Raw genomic sequence first — 22944 nt, 5'->3', positions numbered from 1 at the left:
AGGCACAGTGGGAAAAAGAGCCTTGCAGGACGAGCCAAACTGCTGTCTGGATGCTCTGCAGACTGCTGCGTTGTGGCTCCATGCATCTGGCATGCAAGAAGGCTTAAAACCCATCTCCGAAGTTGAGGGGGAGACAAAAAAGAAAATGATGGTACGGAGAGGAATAACTATGTTATATGTTCACAGACAGAGATGATGAAGAAGAGCCAGCAAGAGTTACTATCTCTAAGCCTTTCAAACCATGCCCAGCTGGCGGGGGGACCCCGGGTAGACCCAGAACTCACTGGAGAGATTATATATCTTGTCTGGCCTAGGAGTGTCTCAGGATTCCCCAGAAGGATCTGGAAAATGTTCCTGGGGTTTAGCCAACTGCCATCGCAGTCTTACCTACTTCAGAAAAGCAGACAAAAACTGTTGGATGGTTGGAGAATGTAGGCATTTACCAACTAGCCAAGTTGCAGTTGTATGAGTTATGGATGTATATTTTCTAAATTTAGAGTAATAACTTAAAAAGGAATTCAATAGGTGAGCACCAAATATGAAACATAGTCGCAACACCTCCCCCTCTTCAGTTCCTGAGTTGAGCAATGACCAAAAACAGTGTGATGTCACAGTCAAGTTGACCTTTGGGATATAAAATGCTTCATCGTTTCATTAATCATTTTACCAACTAAAAAAACTATTTATAAAATTCTAGCAGTCATTTAGAATGATTCACTGGATCTGCAATCTGTCTTGACATTGCTGACCTTTTAGGGAACACAGAGTAAACTGAAGAAACCACGCACTAAAATTAAAGTCTCACCAAAGCATGCGTTTTAAAGAGTAAAGCAATCCACAAGAAGGGTTTCAGTCATTTGTCAGGCAGTAGCTGATTGACTGAACTCATTGTGTAAACCAAACTGGACTACTACGACATCTTTCATAGTAGAAATCCGTTCAGTGTTGGCACTTTCTGGGCTCAACTCCTGGATCTGGAAACATGTTTTTGTTTTTTTTAAAGTCTGACCCAAAGTCCAGTCTTACTGTCTGTCAACATCTGATCACTGAGCTGTTATCTCTTTTGCCCTAATGCAGTTTGTTGAGCTATAATCCACCAAAAGCAATGAATACGGTGACCAGAACTCCCAACAGTAACATGAAGCGGTTACTATCTATTTATGTCACACGTGTTCTTAGGAACATTGATGCTACCAGTCAGTCAGACAGGTAAACAAACACACACAAACAGAGGCTCCCAACATCCCTGGACGGGTGTGTAATAAGAGCCGCTGCTCCATCCATCCTGCTCAGAGTCAGTCATGGACAGGAACAATATGACCTTTCTGACTCCTGAACCTGGAGGAGAGATGAAGGGGAGGCATCTGCTTTACTCCCCCCCCCCCCCCCCGTTAGTAGTCACAGTGCTCTCTCTCCCTAACAGAGGAAGGGCAGGAGTGCCAACTAGCAAAGGGAGTGTTCTGAAAGGGTCAAAGGTCACCATTCGTCTCCCTCTGTCTCCTTCCTTCAAAGCGCACTAGAGGATGCAGCCTGACTACCCACACTGATATTTAAGCACTCACTTCTCTGGCTGTGAAAACTGTGAACCAGGCCAAGGCTGAGGCTGCAGGGCACATGTGAGCCGCTGGTCCAGTTAGCTGAACCAAAACTTACCAGTATAATCTAGGGGAGTGGGAGGAAATATCAATACAGCATGGTATCGCAATATTTTGCATGGCAATATAGTATCAATACAGGACACCAGATATGGATATTTTATTGAATAAACAAAAATAATGTGGGAATGCTGTGAAGAAGAGGGCTCAGCTCTTGCACCACCATCCTGAGATAACATTAGCCGAGCAAACTTACATTTTAATTGGCTCAAACAGAAAAAACATCTAACACTGGACATGACAACGCTACCTCCTCATTCACAGCAAGCTAATGGCTCAGTCACACACAAAAAAAATAGTAGAGCAACCTCCTTACATCTATAAACAAATAAATAAATAAAGATAGTGGTTTTCTGGTGATTTTAACATTTTTTTTGCACAGTCACGACCATGTTTCATCACAAGGCAAATGCACAGGTTGATAGGAGGCTACCTTTCTGCAAACAGTTACAGTCTGACTTGGGCAGACTGCAACCACTCTTAGAGAGATTGCTCAAGGCCTGCAAAAGGTCTTGCTGTTTAATTTATAGATGCAGACATGGCAGCATGTTGCAATCAGTCTGAATGACTGCCAGCTAGTTGTATTCTGTTTATTTTCCTATAGAACAGGAAGGTTGCTGAGCACAAATTTAACAGTTAAATCTGAATTTGTGTCTATGTAGACTGCAACAGATACGTCATTCGTGATGGTTTATGAGTTAATTGCTGTATTATTAGAAATCGATTGCATGTAATTGCCAACTTGGCCCCAATTAATCACAGACTGATAGCAGACTTAATCCATTTTATGGCAGGTTTTATGGTTGATGTGCTTAATAATCTCATTTGACAGTGAAAAAAATAACTGAAGTGAGATAACGTTATCTAATTGTATATCGACAAAGATTAACTTTGCAAATGAAAAACTAGCTAATCTCAACATGTTATTGCAACACTCAGCACACCGCAAAATGCTAAAAATCACAATAATATCATATAGTGAGTGTAATATTGTGATAGTATAATCACTGGTATAATCCCAGCACTGTTGTTTCCCTAGTATATCCCCCTAAGAGCTGCATGAGCAAACCACTCACTCTCACTTTCTTGTTCTCTCAGTTACTTCCTGTATTACAGCTCTCTACAGTTTCTGGATGACAAACACAACAAAGCCAGACTGAAAACTAAACAAACATCACAAAACTTCGAGACAAACATTCAAATAAAACTGAAACTCCCTCACCTTCAATTAACTGCCCAGTTGTTAGGCCTATAACATGTTGACTAACAGCTGAAAAGAGAGGAGTTATTGTTTATGGACGGTGTCCTAAAATGTCCAGCTAAAAACTGGAAAATATTCCCCTGACAAAAATATAAAACAGAGGAAAGGAAAACCATCATAATGAAGTTTTGCTTGAAAATGATCTCAGAATTGTTGCCAGCGTTTCTGTACTCAATCTGCTAAGCTCTGCAGTCCAGTTAGGCGGTACTCAAATATGTGCACGATGTGTGCATAAAACTACAGACTAAAGATCTAAAAAATGTCAAATATAATGCATGACACTGAAGTATCTGCAAAAACAGGTACTGTAGATTAATACAGCTCATTTCAGTCCAGCCATGCGACGGCGTGTGAAAGTCTAGTCTCTCAGGTGCAGCATCCATCCAACCAGGCACTCAAACAGGCTGTTACTACAAACTGCCAACTCAGCAAAGTCATTACATTTAACTATTGCCTTGGCTGCTGCTTCAGCATGCACACATGCGAGGCGGCAAGTGTGCCTCAGAAAGAGAGTGCAAAAAAAAAACCAAGCAAAAAAAACAGCATGCAACACAGGAGCACATATAGCCAGCGTGCAGCTGGTGCAGAGAGATCCTGTATGCTGTGCAGGCAGAGGCACTTTGCACACATGCATGTACACGCTCCTCACTGTTCCCGCGCGTGCTGACCGAGCTGTGGACGAGCCAAAAAGCGCAGACCGACAAAGAATAGCAGCCATTGTGACCGGTCGACTGATATTTACTCTCTCGTGGCCCAGACCTGCCCTGCTGCATATTCATGTGTGTGTGTGTGTCACAATAGAAAGTCAAAGCGTGGCGATAGCTCTTCCTCCGGCGTGTTCATTTAACAAAGACCGGCTCGGCTGTGAAAATGCCGCAGAGTGCCCGACACTGGGCGGTTGCTATGACAACCAAAAAAGCCTGGAGACCCGCAAACAAACAGCTTGGCTGCTCAGAGGCTCTTAAAAAACAGAGTCCACACACACACTCTCCCCACGCAACACAAGTTTATGACCACAAAAGCATCTGTGTTCAGAGCGTGGTTTCCTCCCTGGATGTCAGCAACGTTTTAGGGATGATCTGTTGGACTCCCAAAGTCCAGGTTATCTCGCTCAGGTCATAATAACACAGATGCTGCATCAATTTCCCATCAGATTTACATTTCTAAAGGATGCAACAGTGATGTTATTTAATACAAATATGTTTTAGATGCAGACAGTTTAACCGGCAGATACACTTACCTTGTTGACTCAAAGATTTTCACCAGAACATTTAGTCAGTTAAAAGTATATCCTCACAAAATGAATTAAATGAACATCCATCCATTTTCTTCTGCTTATGCGGTTCAGGGTCATGGTTGAGCTGAAACCTATACCAGCTGTCACAGGGCAAAAGGCGAGGTACACCATGGTCACATCGCCAGTTTATCAAGAGACACAAACCACCATGCACGCTCACATTCACACCTACAGCTAGTTTAGAATGACCAGTTAACCAAACCCCATGCATGTCGCTGAACTGTGGGGGGATAGCCAGACAGACAGAAAGGCCTCAGCGAGCTGGTAGGTTCAAACTCAGGACTTTGTTGATGTGAGGTTATGGTGCTAACCATTCCACCACCGTGGCTCCAAAATTAAAGAACATGTTTTTCTATTAATGCACCTTGATTGTTTTTTGGTGGGAGTTACCCAGTATTTGAGATATCAGCTAATTTTTCATATATATAATGGAACTCAGTGGCACTCCCTCTGTAGTGTCCAAAGGACCAAAAACTTACCAGCAAGGTCACATTCCAGAAATCTACGAAAGACTTTTAGCCACTTAAATGTTTTTCCCCCAATCTAAGCCACATTTCGACTTACTATCTCAGATGGTTGAGTTAGTAACCTGAAATTTTGACTTACGAATGACAAAAAAAAGATTTTCTTTCAGCGTAGGAAATAAGCTTCCACAGAAATCAGCTCAGTTCTTTCCCAAACTCTTATTTCTACCAAATTACACCGGGATTTGTCACGATGCTCGAACTTCAAAACTCCATACGATACCCAGGAATAGACGCCGTTTTCAATACCATGGGCAGAAACTGAGGAAATTAAGAGGCAGATTTGGGTTAGCAATGACTGGAACTACACTGGCTCTTGCAGCTACAGTTCTGTTTATTTTCTGTGCTTCTGGCACCATATTTTCATTGCTGATGAAATACTTGTTAAGGTAGGTTGACACTGTTTCTGTGTAGTTGCTGGCAAACTTTTCTCAGCTTCAAACTGGGACTTTAAGAGAAACATAACACTTCTTAGACACAAATAATTGTGTTATCCTGTTAATTTAGCGCCATCTTGTAAAATCACAGACACAAAGGACTGACAACACTTGTTGTTGAAACAAGAGCTTTAGTGAGGTCTCAAAATTCTCCATAAAAAACGTGAGGTCAGCTTTAAGATACTTCACAGAGTTTTTGGTGCTCATGTTCATGTTTGTGCTGCCAGTCTGCAACAGTGCTGTCAATCCTGCTGCAACTCCAATTTTAATCTTTACTATCAATTAGTGTCCAAGTATCAATTTCTCTGACAACCCTACTCGCTACCTATAGGACTGAAAAAAGTCCCACAGCACTTTCAGAATTTTGATATGGAAAGTTACCATAAGTAGAGGCTCTGGTGACATCCCTAATTACAACTGTCAACCACATCACTGCACAGAAGGAAGCATCTATTCGTGACGCCATGTTGGGAGGTAAATCAAATGGCACTCAACCTCAGTTAAGCTAATGTTTAGCCAGATATATTATGACAGAAAGAAAAGAGTTCCTAAATAATCCAACAGTTTCTGCCCTCTCCTCACTTAAGACAATCAGCCCTATTGCCTCTGGGCGGCCTTCCCTCATAAAAAACCTGTTCAACAATTGTTGAAATCAGGTGTACCTAGTTTCAGTTGCTTCTAGTCACCTCTGAGGTAGGGGTGGGCGGTATAAACGGTATACGGTAGAAACGATATAAATTTGGCCAACGGTAGAGATTTTGACTATACCGCGATGTTGATGGTGTCATCAAGCTGTGCGTTTTTTTACCACAGTTGGAATTAAATGTTTTTATTCTTACATTCTGACTCATTTTCAAGTTATTATCTTTACTATATTGTCTGTGTATGCATGTTTGGTGTTGTGGGTTCTTGGAGACCTGGATTGCGAATGAGGGTACCTGTTCAATTCAATTCAATTTTATTTATACAGCACCAAATCACAACAACAGTAAAGCGCCTCAAGATGCTTTATATTGTAAGGTAGACCCTACAATAATACATACAGAGAAAAACCCAACAATCATATGACCCCCGATGAGCAAGTGCTTTGGCAACAGTGGGAAGGAAAAACTCCCTTTTAACAGAAAGAAACCTCCGGCAGAACCAGGCTCAGGGAGGGGAGGCCATCTGCTACGACTGGTTGGGGTGAGAGAAGGGAGACAGGATAAAAGACATGCTGTGGAAGAGAGCCAGAGCCTGTTAAGCACTTCGGGTTGGCTAAAATACACTATATCACAGGTGTCAAACTCCAGGCCTCGAGGGCCGGTGTCCTGCAGGCTTTAGATGTGTCCTTGATCCAACACAGCTGATTTAAATGGCTAAATGACCTCCCCAACATGTCTTGAGGTTCTCCAGAAGCCTGTTAATGAACTAATCATTTGATTCAGGTGTGTTGACCCAGGGTGTTATCTAAAACCTGCAAGACACCGGCCCTCGAGGCCTGGAGTTCGACACCCCTGCACTATATGAAACTGACTTGACTTGAAGCTGCACTCAGCAATATTTGTTTGAAATTTTCGGACTTTGAGCACCACTTCTCCTGAAAGATGCATCACCATCCAACCCCTGACCCTTTTGCAGCTTTTGAATGCAAAATTTTCACAGATTTCCAGCACTGGAAATAAATAACTAAAAACATCTTACAATATGTAGTTTTATTTCTTCTTCCTCAAATGTACAAAGTGCAAACTTTGAAGACATCCATAAAACAGCAAAATAGCTTCTATCTACTTCCTGAATTTTACATATTTGATGAGACTAAGAACAAGCAGGTTTATGTCCAGACAAATGTCTAACTGAGTATGACGCAAGCTGATAAGAAGACGCAGCACTTCTGATGATCTCACAGCACACAAATTGGATGCAAATCTATGTGCAGATGCTATTCAAATAGACTCTGGGCATCAAAGAGGCCTTGCTGAGCAGCAAGTCATTGAAAAGCCCAGCGTGAACATGTATCTCCCTGCTTCGCTGGCTCAAAGCAGGAGTCTCCCACCGCACAAAGGCCACTCTGTGACGGATCCCATTTCACTGCAGCGTATGTGTCCAAAATGAAAGTACAGCTTATGTTCCTGGTACTTAAACAAACATTAAGGTCTGTGTTTTTGCAGGAGGCTGAGTTTACAACATGTGCATACACATGTTTTTTTTATATGCTTGCTTCAATTAAATTATATTGTTTGTTTGCAGTTTTAGTGTCAATACAATTTTGTTTAAGAAAAATACAAATTTACGAAGATGCTGGCACTGTAGAGAGAACTTATTATCACAGCTTCAAGTCCTGAGTCATGCCTGAGCTGTCTCTGACAACAGTTGGACGGCAATGTAAACAGATACGATGAAGCACAGTGGCCGGGTTCAGAGGCAAAACACAGTAATCGTGAGTCAGCTCGAGCTCGGTTTGCCAGCAGCCGTCGTGTGATGGTAGGTAGCCAGTCGTGGTGCTGCTTTGTGCCGAAGCAGCGTTTTTCCACTGCTGACCATCACCTGACTCAGAGAAATGCTGAGCTGGGGAGGAGCTACACTGCACTCAAACAAAAGACACTTTCAACTCATCTACACATCAGCTGTACTGTACATGACCTGTTAAGGCCAGTGCACTTCTGCAGTAATTTTCTGTGCACCAAACTAGAAGCTTCCAGGAAAACTGACATTTCTCTCCAAGTTCAAAGACAAAATACGCTTTCACACTTTGTAATTACTTTAATTAACATATTTAATTCTGCAGGTAGCCAGAGCAAAGAATCAGTGTGTCTTTCACATGTCCCAAAAAAACTCATATCTGTCGTTTTTCTCTTCCTCTTTCTACCTTTGTAATTGTTTCACTGTGACAGACAGCACAATGGAAATGTGTTCACACAGGAACACATTGGTGTTTGTTGATGATCTGTTTCCAAAGTAGTTCTCAAAAATCCTGATTTGTTCAGCGTTTTAATGTTAATGGGAGAGTCTCGAGGGACGGCTACGTGACGTGGGTCATATGAGGGTGTTTCAAGCCTTTAATAGGTTCTTTGCTTGTTTTTCTGTGGCTAAAAATGTTATCTGTGAAGCTCTCCACGTCAAAAAGGGAAAAATGCTGAGACCTGTTCGTCCAATTTCTTATATTAATGTAGCATTAAATATGGCATCACACGGGAAGAAAAAGAAAGAAAACCACTTAGGCTGCTGCATGCACACATCAATTTATTGTGTATAATTCGGTTGAGTTTCAGCACTGAGCCATAAAAACAGTGCAGTCTGGTGCTATTGATAGTCAGACATACAAAAAAATAAACTTCGTGTTCATCAGTTCCACCTGTGAGTCAAACAGAGAAGTGGTAACACTCTCAGTTCAGAAAAAAAAACCTGAACTGAAAATTTGCTTATACAGAAACGAGCACCGCCAAGGGTCCAAGTAATACATGCATCCAAACCTTGGTTACAGCTTCCCTGACCTATGCAGCTCAGCTCCAGGGGCCGCTGACTTGCTATAAGATAAAACAGCCCTTTAAAGTGGTGCAAACCTGCTGCTGGCCCCAAAGACAATCCGAGTTTAGCTTAGATGTCAGTTTTTCCAAAATAAACGTGACAGAAAAGCTCCAATCAAACGCTTCCATCTGAATATGTGCAACACATATTTGCTGTGGCAGCAATTACATTTGTAATTGTACTCATAATCCTGTATGAAAATATATGAAACCCTTTTTAAGACTTCTGAAATGACTGCCTAGATGATTTGCTCATTGCTCATTTAAAGAAACAGCAAATAGCAAAAAGTTACATGGTAGGTGGACTAAAAAAATGTTAATGTGGGCTCATATTCCCACATCTATAAGAATGACCAAAAATGGCTACACAAACCTAGATTAGACCGATGCGTCAAGCTGAGATAAATGTCCTGCAGAAAGTGCAGAGAGCTATGATGGAGGCACACCGGCCTCACATGAAACACTTTAATGAAAGTAATGAGACACTTCTTTTGGAGTGTCATCTAGTAAATGCTCGGCTGAGATGACATTCAGCTGGATCAGTGTTTGGTTCATAAATCAAAGCCATCAAACGCCCCAATACATGGATAACTTGACTTATTAGAAAGGATGAATGTACCCCATTTTACCCAATTTAAGTTTTTTTATTCCTTTTTTGTTTTGCTCCTGAGAGAAACTCTGTGCTCAGGGCGACACAGCTGAACCACAATTTTTCATCAACAGAAAGGACAGACAACTTCAAACAAATAAAACCATCCAACCCCCCCAACACCAGTGGATAAAGTGATATGTGATATATGTTTCTCCTCTGGCTGTTCTGAGCTGTATTAGTTTTTAGTCATAGAGATTATCCTTAAAAAAAAACTGAGAAAAACAAAGTGTGGGCAGACTTTTATGGGCGTTTAGGAGGACACACGCGCACACATCTGCCAAAACTACAACTCAACTCCACAGTTAGCCACTGTGACGGCTGTACCACCCTCCCTCCTAAAGTCCATCCACCAGCACCAGCACCTGCCAGCACTTCACGCAGCTTAAACCACTCTGCTGCCCCACCGCTCTGCCGAGGGCTCTCCACTACACACCAACAAGCAGCAGGCCGGCTTTCCTCCTGCTTTGGGTTGCCAGGGTGGGGCCATCAAGGGGAGGTGTCTGTTACAACTTGTAATGAGATCTGCTGCGAGCACTTCACAGAAGCTGCTGCTGCTGCTGCTTACCGTCATAAATGAAGTGACGTCAGGAGGGTGCAGGCTAATCCTGCGGGAAACTGACAAAAGAGAGCAGGGCAGGGAGCCGAGGTGTCGCTCAGCCCTCGCTGCTACTGTGGAATTTAAACGCGTATCACAAACAGCTCAGAGTCATCAGACCACAATGTGACGTGCCTGCAGGGAGTCCGCTCTAACTGACCATGAGTGCCGGTGGAGCAGACGATCAATAGCAGCCACTGATTGAAATTCAGACGTTCAATACTTGTCCCACTTTAGAAGAGTGTAGGAGTACAACAGAACAAATAGCCCCCGGCCTCAATTTTCCCAGTGACACTCCCCACCCTGAGAACTCACTTATTATCACTCACAGGATCGTTTTCATCTTCATATTTACTTCCTCTCATCTCCTTCTGGCCACCTAGGAAGGCTTAGTCACTGCAGTGAATGTGACTCCCTCTGAATTAGACTTAATTGCCCACAGTGTAAATAAAACACTAAGAAACATCCCGTCTGTATTGTTCAAATGCTCCAATTGCCCATTTACTACACACAGTGCAAACAGCGATGCACCACCCTGTGCGCAGTGGCTTCCTGATAAAGCTGGAGGGAGATTTCAACATGCCCAGACTAAAACTAGCACGGAGGAAAAAAACAAAACAAGTTTTCCCTAAATCCATTGCCACCCACTCAGCCGCACAAAGGGGGATAGATAGTGGAGAGAAAGGTCTTAAATAACGGGAAGCAAGGGAGAGAAACGGATGAAAGGAAGGAAAAAGAAAATATAATATGATGGAAAAGATGTTTCAAGCTGATGTTATGGAATGATGTTTGTAGTGATTGTTTTTAACCCCATATCTGATGAGTTTTTCACATCCACTTCGTCAGTGAGCATCCAAAATCAGTTAAGCCATGTGAGAAACAATCTTACATCATGTGGGAAGTTATCAGCAGATTTTCGATAAAGAAAAAAAAGAGTATCTGGAATAGGAAGTGTAAGAGTAAGATCAGACTCTGGAATTCAGGAATTATATTATAGTTACTAGGCCTCCATTTTCTGGGTGTAGGATTATTTTCTGTAAAAAGGGTGGCAAACTGCTTCCTGGAAATCCATTTGTTTAATTTGACCATGTTCTTAGCTAGTTTGCTAATTAGGAATGTCCTTCCTGTTTTTTCCCCCTCAGTCTGGAAACTTTGCAGCTGGTCTTTAAGTGCTACGAGTCCTGTTTCACCATTTCTTTCAATGTTAAAGGAAGAACTCAAAAGCAAATTCTGGAAAACAAGGTTACCTGCTATCTTGTGTAGATGTAATGAGGAGGGTTATATGCCTTACATGTCGGTCTATTAAATGTAAAAAAAAAAAAAAAAAATTACAAAAAAGTAGCTTGGTTAGCTTAGCTTAGCAATAAGACTAAAGAAGATCAAGCAGTTGACATCTAACAAAAGTGCACCTACCACTACCTTTAAAACTCACTCATTTAAGGATCGCTCACACAAGCCCACAGATCGCTTGGCAACCATGTTTCTCTCAGGAAAAACGTGTATTTCCCAACCAGTTGTCAAGCAGTTTACTGGACATCGCTGGGCAAAATCTTTCACATTGACACCTTTTTGCAATTGCTCTAGGACTGGATGAATGAAGCTTTCCACAGCGACTGTCGGCAACCATTTGCAACCAATTGGGGAATACTAATTTTTCCCCTCATAACTGGTGGTTAGTAGGTAGTCACTGACCAGTCTCTGGTCCCAAGTGACTGAACGTTACCATCTTTTTTTCTCCTACAAAAACTGAGGTATAGAAACAAATCTTCTCTTTTATTAATCGCTGTAGGTTAGCCATCGCCCCAGTTTCCAGTGTTTATGCTAAGCTAAAGCACCTGAAGAGAGAAGTCATTTGATAGCTCAAACTCTAACCTCGCTGGTGATGATGAATTATTGAATCCAGGTTGACAATGTGACAATAGACGGCCTCTTGAACACACTCTCTTTGTCCCGAGCCCTGAAAGCTGCTCTGTCCGAGTCTCTTCTTCCACTCACTGCCTCCTCCCCCTGTGCTCTCCTTTCTCTGCCCCTGAGCTACACCCACACAGATGAATGAATGGAAAGGTGTGCCTGCGCCCTGTTTTTACCATGGTGTCTGTTTACTCAAAGCTTTCCCCCCCCCCCTTTTTTTATGTATAGGAAACACACTACAGCTGCTCCCATGAGGAGGCTTAAAGCTAATACACTAGCATGTGCACAGACCCTCTGAGTACAGTACAAACCCCCTCCTGGCTTCAAAGCAGTCAGCACATGCACTTGAGAATGCATGTGGTGTGATTAATAGCATTAGCGGAAGAAAGACTCGACTACATCCTTCCCATGTGGTGCATGAAAAAAATTCTTGGAAACATGCAGACAGATCACCTATAAACGCCCCTCTGCTATTGAAAACATGTGACCGTAAGTGTGCAGTGGATCCACACATTCTTGCATATTGGGTATTGAGCAGATTTTTTTTTTTTTTTTTTGGCTCGGCAGTGTCGTCTCCACAGGAAATGCACCTTGACCCCAGAGCTCAGAGTTAATGCGGATTCTAAAAAGACTCCAAGTCTGGGGTCTCAAAGAGGCTACAATGCCATACACATAACAACAAACTGCAGTCTATGCAGGATTAATTTTCATTCATGAAACTTCAAATGAAGCAAAGCAGTCAAACGTATCCAAACCCGTGAAACTAAGTAATTAAAATTCAGTGCACAATGGGTCTTGAAACTGTTTTAATGACCGAGGGCTTGGGGTTGACTTCTGTATACAACGTTTCTAAATTTGGAGCTAGAGAAAAGTCAAGAATTTGCATCAGGGCCTGGGCCTTTGGGAACTGCTCAGATAAGAGCCTGGTAATTGCTCACATTTGACTTTTCAAACAGTGGATTCTTACAAACTAAGATGTACTGTTCAGCTGGATGAGGATAGATTAGCATACACCTTCCTGAAGCAAATAAAGGAGAAACTGTTCAGCGATGAGAATTTCACCAACGGCACGGAAATGTTTTTACAGGCCAAGAACGGACCAGAAGTTGTGCAGCGGTCCGACCTTCTCTCTTCAGACAGCTGGAAACAGCTTTCTCAATCGCTGGCTCTCAGTGCATGGTAACACACACAGAGGACATACATCCACAGTGCTGCACATGGCTATTCAGATATTAAAGATAAAACTAATTCTTCCAGCAGCATCTGATCAGGAAAAATCTGTATCCAAGGAAAAATTCAGGTGAAAAAAAAAACACTAGGAAGGAATGCAAGGACCTAAAACACACTCATGCCAGAAAAAAGATCGCTGAGAAAATACTCCTGCACTTCATAAAGTAACTTGACATAAAGTGGGAACTGACATTTGCCCCTCTGATTCCAGCAGTCTTTACTTTGAACTAACAAAGTTTCATGCCTGTACCTTGCACAGTTGCAGTGTTATTTCCTTGACAAATCCAGTAAATATAAACTCAAAAAAGCCTGTGCGGTTGAAGAAAGAAGGTGTCTTCAGGTCTCCATTTTCCCCTGAAGACACACACACAGAGACTCACAAGATACAGACAATACCTACTTCATAGCATAGCTGGTAATCATGAAAACTCATTGAGTTACATCTGAGAACCATTAGTGTCTAACTGTGTGCCAGTGCATCCAGTAGTTCTTCCAAAAATTATGAACTTAGTAAGGGAACATCACATAAGAAGCAATTAAAGTAAAAACAGCTCCTTCAATTTGACATTTCCTGGGCAAACAGTGACACCAGTCCTCCAACTAAAGCCCAGGTAGAATAAAACCCCTTCTCCAGACACAGAGTGAGGTTATGTAAGAGTCATTAGACACAGGTCACAGTCTTCTGACACGCCGTACATCCGCCAAAAGCTTCAGGCCATAAAGAGGAGAGGGTTTCCTCCAGACTGAAAGCTTCCCATTAGCAGCAGATAACAAGATGTTTCAGCTAATTATGAAACCGACTCCATCAAACCCACATCGTGTTCACGCCGGATCAGTTTACAGGAAGATTTCATGGCAGCAAATCTTGTTTTTGGTTTGAATCCCAAATGAGAAAACTGGAAGAAACGTGGAAAACGTTCAGTTTTTCATGGGAACGCACATATGGCATTCAACAGGTTGACAGTAATTGCTTCTTTGACGAATAAAAATCTATTTCAGTCAAAATTATAAACAAGTCTGTGTCATTAAAGCACTAAATATCAATTCAAGACAAAACATCTGCTCTTTAAAATCTGGAATATAAAATTTGCACATCTCCTCTAAGCACACCCCTCCAGCTGAGCTAGGAGCACGCACATAAAACTTCCTATGATGAGGAGAGTGGATGATCCCGCGCCCTCTCAGTCTGGGTGTCAGCATGTGACCCCATCAATACGGAAAACGAGACAGCCCTGAGAGCCGTGACCGGGGTATCATGACTGCTTCTCCTGGGAGCCCCTGTTGGGATTTATAGTCTGGCTGCAGTAACCACAACAGTAGGATCCACCTGGGAGTTCCCGAGACTTCTAATAAGATAGCTTTCACTCACATATTGAATTTTGAGACTTTTTAGTGCTTCACAGGGAGCTGCAGCCACCCTGACAGATGACTAAGTGACTGAGAAAAGGATGCTGAACCACCTCCTGCTGACAAACAGACAAAAGGCTGCTCACTTCCCTGAAGCATCTCTGAATCAGATAAAGGTCGCATCGGAGAAACGACCGGGTCTCGCAATCGTTTTTTTTTTAAAAGTCCTCTAAATATAAAGATACATCACAGAAACGGGAGAGTGGCTAACACATCCCAGCAACATGTTACATCTCGTCTTCTTAACCTTGGCAATAGTTCTCCAGGCTTTCTGAAGGTCTTTGGCTGCTTTTTCACTCACGTCCAGTCTGCTTGTAATCAGAATCATCAAGGGAAGAAAACTTTCCTAAGAGAGTTCAGGCTGAGTGAAGAATAAAGATCGCCATACCAAATACTGACTTTCAAGCTCATTAGAGCTTAAAACTCTGTTTTTACCTTATATTCTGTATTTAAATCCATGTTTACATACATATTAATAAATGTTTCCCCTAGGAAGATATAAAGAACATCAACATAAACTGTTTAGGTTAAACCAAGAAAAAGTCTTTGCTTGTATTATTTTTTGTAGCCTGTCTCGCCCCGAGGAAGCAGATAACCTGAATTTTTCACGTTAAACCATGACTGCGGACATATTTTAACACTATAATTCTGACTATTGCACATTTTGCAAAGCACATGCTGGGACTGTTTTACATCAAAGTTGGCTGAGCAACAACTCTTCCCATTGACTGTGTGTGTGTGTTTCTGTGTTTGTAGACCGGCAATAGTGCAAATATCATCCATATTTTTAGATTATATTATATTTAAACAAACTAAATTCACATGTGTAAATTTATGTTCACAAACTGACCCTCGCAAGTTTAAAAAAATGCATTTTCTCTTTTGTTGTTCATATTTTCTGCATATCTCCTATCGCGCGTTTCATTTAAGTGCTATTATAAGACTTAAAACCCTGTTTGTCTCATAAGGTCACTGACAAAATTACATTTTACTGGCTCAAAATATCATTCAAGCACTATGTACACAAACGATGATAAGCACATGTGAGTTTAATCATATGATTGAGTGCAGTCCTTGGTGGCAGTGGTCATCAGGGCTCAATGACAGGCCGCAGCAAGGAAAACATCACATGACACAGGCGGGCAGTTTACTGAAAATGGAAAATAAATGTGACACACTCTTCAGCCTGCTCATGTTTTATGTAGTGAAGAGGAGCAACATTTCAGCACATGACGCCTTGATCAGTGTGGAGAGCAGAGCTGCCTGGGAGACAGAGACAGAGAGGGTGGGTGGCTGGAGGGTTTTTTCACTCTTTTGACATCCACTGTTTTGTCACCAACGATCTGACACTCTTCTCCTTTTGTTTAAAAAAAGAAAAAAAAAAAACAGGGTTTGGAAAGGTGCATTATGGGAACAGAGGAATTTGATGACAGGAAACATTTTGAGAGGTGGCCAGAGCTGACATTACACATCCTATTATGCAATGTAGCAAACAGCTGCCAGTGTGGAACAAAACACTCATCTCTTACAGGTTTTCTTACTAGAAGTAAAACGTCACACCGTCATTCATGTGTTGAGTCAGTTTCCTGAGTGATGAAACTTGATGTTTTTTAGGACACGAGCAGCCAATCGACTTGCTTATTAACAGAACTAAAATATCCATGTATGGTGAAGGAAATCACTCAGCAGATCGTCACATGGGAAAAGCTTTGAAATTTTTACTTCAGTTATTGAAATTACTGCTTATCAAATTAATTAATCAACTTAATCATGCTCCTTATTCAAGATGAGGTTGAGTGACTGTACGTGGATTCGGTCAGGGTGCCGAATTGGGAAGTCTGCTGCCTGTGACAGCCACGCCCAGTGCTGATTGATCACAGTGGTGACTGATTCGCTTCACGGACACTTCCCACATATGCATCACACAGACAGGCAAGTCTCTGCAAAGCCTTCCTGGCCACATAGCACATGAACTCTCTGACATCACAATTCAGAGAAATCTATTGATCAGCACGCTGATTCTGCTGCCGGCAGTCACCACAAATTAAAGAGACAGACCACTTTTCTGCTCTTTGCCTCAGAGAACAGGTATGCTCTGCGTCTGTCTCCACTTTATTGGCGAAGGTGAACAAATCGTGAGATCAGAGGCTCTGATCTGTGACCTGGCTTGTAGAGTCTGGCCAGGGGAATGTGGGTGTGGGTTGGGAACACAGAGTTTAGGGGTGTGTGAGATGGGAAGTAGGAGGCGGGAGGTTTACAGGCAGAGCTGGTGGAACATGCTGCAGCTCATACCCTTATAAGGACAAACCTGGACAAATTAGCTAGAGCAGTTAACACCTGAACTCCACCTTCAAGCTACAGAAAAACAAAATAACCAAAAATTAAAGGAGCGTGATGATAAAGTTCATTCAGAGTGATCACTAAGGAATGTATCACGTGATAAAGGTGACAATATGTGAGCTTCATGTAACCTTTGGCAGAGGGCAGCAGACACCTGGGTATGCAAAGACATCAGGATTTCAAGATTAGAAGATATCTTTGTGCGTGGGAGTCAGGTTAAGACTTGTATCGGACGCCAAATATTTTAAGCACTCTCAGACACGCCAGGCTGGTGTGTGTGTATGTCAGTGAATTGCAAAATATCCTGGAAAAAAGCCCTCACCTGTGTAATGTGCTCTTTTTTTGTACTTTTGCACTGTTAAAAAGTGTAAAAGACGCTTAAACGGTAAAGAGACACCCAGCTTGGACACATATGGCCACTTGGACCCAAAGAGAATGAATATGGCTGTAAATTTTTATCCAACTAATTATCACATCTTGGTGGTCTGTATCAGTATCCAAACAACAGCGAGTTTAGGTAACTCCAGTTATATTCCACAGCAAAAACCTTCAAATAATCAACTATTGCTTCGTTCTATGTTTAAATACAGTGACCAACATCTTAGATGTTGAAGCACTTAAACACTAAGATCAGAATAAATAAAGTTATGAGGGAGAGACTCTGAAAGAATGAAAGGCTTCCTGGTTATCTGTACATCAGCAGTAGAGCTGATTGCTGAAGCCTGGGAGGAATTTTTCAGTGCTGTGTGCATACATGCACATGGAGAAGTGTGCACGCATGTGACAGTTATCTATGCCCTCCTTGGGGCAAAGGACAGAGGCCTGCAAAGGAAGGTGGGGGCTGCAGTGATCCCTCTCAGTCTGTAATTGTGTCTGGTCAGACCTCAACATAACCCATCATCAGTGCTCTGTCAGACAAGGGGAGGCTTACATGAATAAATATTCTTGCTCTCTGCAGGATGATTAGATCAATGAGGGCCATGCAGGCACAAGAATGTGCAGGTCATCACAGGCAAGTGTTTCACCACAAATTCTGACTTGTTTGTGATATGGGCTGAACAAAACAGCCAGGTGAAACCTCCCCGTTTGTTGCATGATGACCTTTCTATACCAAAAGCCCCTAAAGGAGCGCCAGCACGAGACAATGACCTACTGATGTCCGAAGCACTTCTGTCTACTGTTCACACCTGACATCAGTCCCGCATACCTTTCCTTTACTTCCCCTTTATCTGCTCTCGACCGGTAGCAGCCTGCCGATGACATAATCCAGGAAACCAGAAGCCGAGAGCTTCGTAGAGCAAGAAAGAAACTCGGGGAAAAGTTTTCCAACAGCAGCGAGAGGGGCCGATTATTACCATTTTTGGGCACGCTTGCTCCCATGCAAGCCCAGCCCAAACCAAACCACAGCGCTTACTCAGATTCCACAGGGTTTTTCTTCCCCCTTTTTCAAAGCAGAGGACAAGTATGGGGAGCAGGGAGGGGGAAAAGTAGCACCCATTCTCGAAACAGACCATTCATATTCCGTTTGGAAAACGAGCAGCAGCTGGGAGACGCGTGTAGAAGATCCGGACTTCTTAAAGCTCTTTATTGAAAATATAAACTGTGTGCAGTTCGGGTTACAGAGCTCATAATCGCTTAAAGGGGAAGAAAAGTAGTGTCAGAAGTCAAATGGCTAACTTTCTATCACTGGTAATAACACCGAAAACAACTTCCTAACTACAAACAGGTACTCCTTTGTTCGTGGCGATAGAAAATATGCAGAATCCGCGCGTAAAATGGTCATATCGCTAAATAAAGAGGAGTCGGAGTGACTTATGGTGAGTTTACCCCCCTTCTCACACAAATACACTCCATCCCCGGGTTGTTAAGCATGGCCTAATCCACGTCGCATCATAAGCCAGATGACAGGAGGGGCCAGGCACACACCATATGCAGTCAAGCGCATGGCTGACATCTGTTGCGCTGAAAAGGTAGCCGTCCCGTCCGCCTTCTAATTGTATTTCCTCCCCTTATACGCTTTCCCTCCTGCTGCACGTAAAGTGCTGTTCCTACACACGGTTTATATATGTCCATACAGCTCTGTGGGATATGTGCAAGTCTCCTCGAGATCTGTAGGCGAGAAAAGTTTTGGAGCCGCATTTAAAAGTAGCCAAAAGAAGCCGCACAGGTGATTTTCGCCGCGATAATGAGCCTGATAATTAAAGCAAACCACTGCCAGCTGGTTTTTGGGGCTGCCGTTGGTTGTCTGCTGGCTCCACTAACGGATCGCTCAGGAGCCAAAGTCGCCAAGCGCACATCCAAGCGGATGTGTGACGATAATATTAATGAGCTGTGTTATTAGAGCCTAATTATTATCACAGGCAACAATCCCACTTCCGCACGGGAGACAGAAGGAAGTCAAAGCCCTTACCTTTCTCTGCTGCTTCTCCCATGCAGGATCCAAGAGGAGATCCCGATCCCAGTCATCTTCTTGTTGCATATAGTCATTTTCTCCATCATAGTTTTCCATATTATACATGTATATATAAAGCTTTATATATAGACGCTCTCTGCTTGTCTCGTAAGTCCTCCGGTCCTCGGCGAGGTGATGTTTTTACAGCAGCTCAGTCTACTCTCCTCCACGCATTCAAGACGGTGTGTGGATGAAATTAACGGTCCACCCCCGGCTTCCCTCTCTCGCTCTCTTTTTCTCTCTCTCCCTCCAACTCTGCCTCTTTTCTTCCTCTATGTGCTCTATTTTTTTTCCCTCAGCAGGAGCACTCAGCCGTAAGCAGGCAGTAGGCAGGTCTAGTATCGAGGAGCGACGGACGCAAAAACTTTGCCTCAGACAAATTGGAATCGATAGCAGACCGAGGAATCCGATTGGACGCCTCTGGGACTCAGAAACCGCCTCCCCGAAGCAGACTGGCTGCCTGGGCTGTCAGTGGTGAGGCTTTATAACCAAGGTTGACTGCCTGGGTCGAGCCAAATATCTGTCGGCCTGTAATCAGAATAAAAAAGTGTAGAGCGTTGTTTTAAAAGACTTAAAGAAAGATGCACATGCTAAACAACACAAAAGTTCTTTTTTTTATTTCAGTTGTTTTATTTAAATAATTAGAGGTAATTATCTTTCCGCAAGTCAAAGTATCAAAAAGTAAAATTAAAAGCCGTGCATTCAAAGTGAAGTAGAGGAAAGTAACCTAAAAACAGGGGCGTTTCTGGGTTGTTGTTGTTGTTGTTGTTGTTTTCAGGGGTGGGGGCTCCCCAGAAAATATTGAAAACAGAACTAAGATTATGTTTCCTGTTTCTGACTTCTTATGTGAAAAGTGGAGCTTCACAAGAAGGCATGTTGGATAATTGTTCTGCGAGGGGGAATTTAATGCATTTAAACTTTTTACTTAAGTAAAACCTATAATCCTACTTCAGTAGCTTAATATTGCACAGGTTGTATAATCCAAATATATTCAAAGTACCCAATATTTAATGCACTTATTATGTCCAGTAACACTTTTCAAAATGATATTATTGGATTATAACTGATTCATTGATGCATGTACCACTTTAATGTTACAGCTGTTGATGATTTTAATCACTTATTTATTGTTCTGTAGTTTGATCTATAATAAGGCAATTAACCTGCAAAAACACTAAGTAACAAAACCTTTAAAATAATGCAATGCAGTAAAAGCAGAAAGTAACATAATATGGAAAAACCACTTGCTTAATTAACAGTATTCCAGTCCAGTGGCTTTGGTGGACCGGGCACCAGTCAAATTTTGGTAGGTTGTTTTACAGAGTGCATTGCAGTTATACCACATGCCACACTTTGAATTTAAAAGGCTATATAGGTATTAAAAGTAAAGTAGTCCCCTCATTATGCAGAATAGCCCCTTAAAAATCATGTACTGGTATTACTTTAAATGTTTTCATTATTGTTCAGGTAGTAACACATAAGCAGGATATCTTTAAAAATCCATCCATCCACTTCCGCTTCTCCTTTCCAGGGTCGCGGAGCCTATCCCAGCTGTCATAGGGCGAGAGGCGGGGTACACCCCTGGACGGGTCGCCAGTCTGTCGCAGGGCTAACACATAGAGACACAGACAACCATTCACACTCACATTCACTCACAGATTCACACCTATGGGCAATTTAGATTAATCAATTAACCTATCCCCACTAAATGCATGTCTTTGGACTGTGGGAGGAAGCCGGAGTACCCGGGGAAAACCCACGCAAACACGGGGAAAAGATGCAAACTCCACACAGAAAGACCCCCGCGAAATTGAACTCAGGACCTTCTTGCTGTGCAGCAACAGTGCTAACCACCGTGCTGCCCGTCCTGCACCAGTCCTGCACATAAGCAGGATATCTTTAAAAATATTTACTACAGTTATATTTTAAGCAAACTGGAATTATTTCTATGACTGTAAAGCAAACATAAGGGAGTGGTTTCAAAGAGGGCTGCATTCATGTTGTGGTGTTGTGTTAAAAATTTCAGTCACTATTGAGATGCTTTCCAACAGTTTTGATATTATCCAGCAGGAACGAAGCTCCTAGTACAATCTGTTTAGTCATAAGTTGGGATCCAATGACATGAACCAACTCTAACTAAAGTTTGGAGAAAATATTTGACATCCAAGAGGAGGTCATAAGATCGTACAGTCATCAGCATAAAAATGAAAAGAAACACAGTCCAAGAGAGATCATGCATAAATAATAAAATCAGTGCCAAAACTGATGCCTGTTCACACATCACACTTGGCAAATGCAAAGAATGATGCAAAGTGTGGATGAATGAAACCAGTCTGACACTGCATGCAAAAGTGTTGTAAATTAGTGAGTGTGGACAAAGGAAAAACTGGTCCAACTTAAAATATTTCCATAAAAACATCTGTAGAAATTAGGTGGGACTTCGTTAAAAACAGAGACAATTCTGTGGCTCAGAAACACTTCAGAAATCAGTGTCTGTGACACAGTTCATTCAGCCGTCCACAATTGAGGGTTAAAGTTAAAGAAAGTTGATTTTAGTGACTTTGAATCTGGTATGGTTATTGGCCCGAGTTTTTCAGAAACTGCTGATCTACTAAGAGCTGAGTTCACTGCACTCAAATGGCCTTCACAGTCACCAGATCTCAATCCAATAGATCACCTTTGGGAAGTGGCGGAACAGAAACTTCTCATCGTGGATGTGCAGCTGACAAATCTGGAGCAACTGTGTGATGCTATCATGTTAATGGGCCAAAATGAATGTTTTGTGCACCTTTGTGAATCTATGCCACAAAGAATGAAGTCCATTCTTAAGTCCAACCTGGTATGAGCAAGGTTGGATAACAATGAGATGTAAAAATAACAAAATTAAATCATCATGCTATAAAAATAATAGATTATTGGACAAGGTGGGTAAGGGGGGTCCTTTTGTCTGAGCCCCAGTCCTGCTAATCTCATAATCCATCCATGTACTACAGTATGAGAGCTGTGAGTAGAAAGGTGAGTCACCACAAAGCTCCTGCAAACATTTGAAGAGATGGCCAAGTCTGTCTGCCTTGTAAGGTAAAACCGGCTATATCTTTCCCTGTCACACACACACACACACAGAGGCACACAGAGGCTTACACAGTGCAGGAAAGCGGGATAGACCTGACAGTCTGGAGAAAGTGGAGCTCTTCCATATATGGACAAACTTCCAGTGGTAAGTGTTTGGAAAAGTGATGTCACAGTCAGAGAGCAGGCTGCCAGCTCACTGCCTGCACAGTCCCCGGCCAAAAGGAAGCTGCCTGCCACTGCTCTGCACCTACAAAGGAGCAGAAAGAGGCATGCAGCAGCAGCTCTGTGGCTCAAAGATAGCAGAAAACTAGAGGCAGCTGACTGCAGCTTTTACTAAAGAGTCTGGACTCATACACAATTCCATTAGCTAATTAGCCTACAGCCATTTGAAGAGCAAAGCAATTCATTACATTTACTTTTAATATACGTCCAGAAACAGCTGGCTAAAAGGTGATACAGTGGTTATTATCTATGTGAACTAACTCTGTTTGATAAGTCATTTGCAGACTAATGATTTAATTAAGAATGCAGAGCCTGCAGCCCCACCGTTTGCATCTTCAGGTCTTGAAGCTAACAGTTATATGCTATCCAATATGCTAACGGTC

At 42.4% G+C, this 22944-nt stretch overlaps 1 protein-coding gene across 3 annotated transcripts in view; it reads right to left on the bottom strand.

Annotated features, from left to right (window-relative positions):
- actn1 (actinin, alpha 1) overlaps positions 1 to 19639 on the bottom strand; it is a 54455-nt gene extending 34816 nt beyond the window's left edge. The window contains exon 1 of one of the 3 annotated variants that reach the window (XM_031733453.2): positions 19226 to 19639. In XM_031733453.2, coding sequence (XP_031589313.1) covers positions 19226 to 19333 — 108 coding nt within the window. In that variant the 5' untranslated portion in view covers positions 19334 to 19639. The remainder of the gene's footprint in view (positions 1 to 19225) is intronic. The other 2 variants (XM_031733455.2, XM_031733452.2) reach the window with 2 other exon arrangements.
- Positions 19640 to 22944: the final 3305 nt, after the last annotated feature.

Source organism: Oreochromis aureus, linkage group 19 (genome assembly GCF_013358895.1).
Source record: "Oreochromis aureus strain Israel breed Guangdong linkage group 19, ZZ_aureus, whole genome shotgun sequence".
NCBI lineage: Eukaryota > Metazoa > Chordata > Actinopteri > Cichliformes > Cichlidae > Oreochromis > Oreochromis aureus.
Note: the sequence above shows the minus strand (reverse complement) of the source record. Positions and strands in the feature narration are given on the sequence as shown.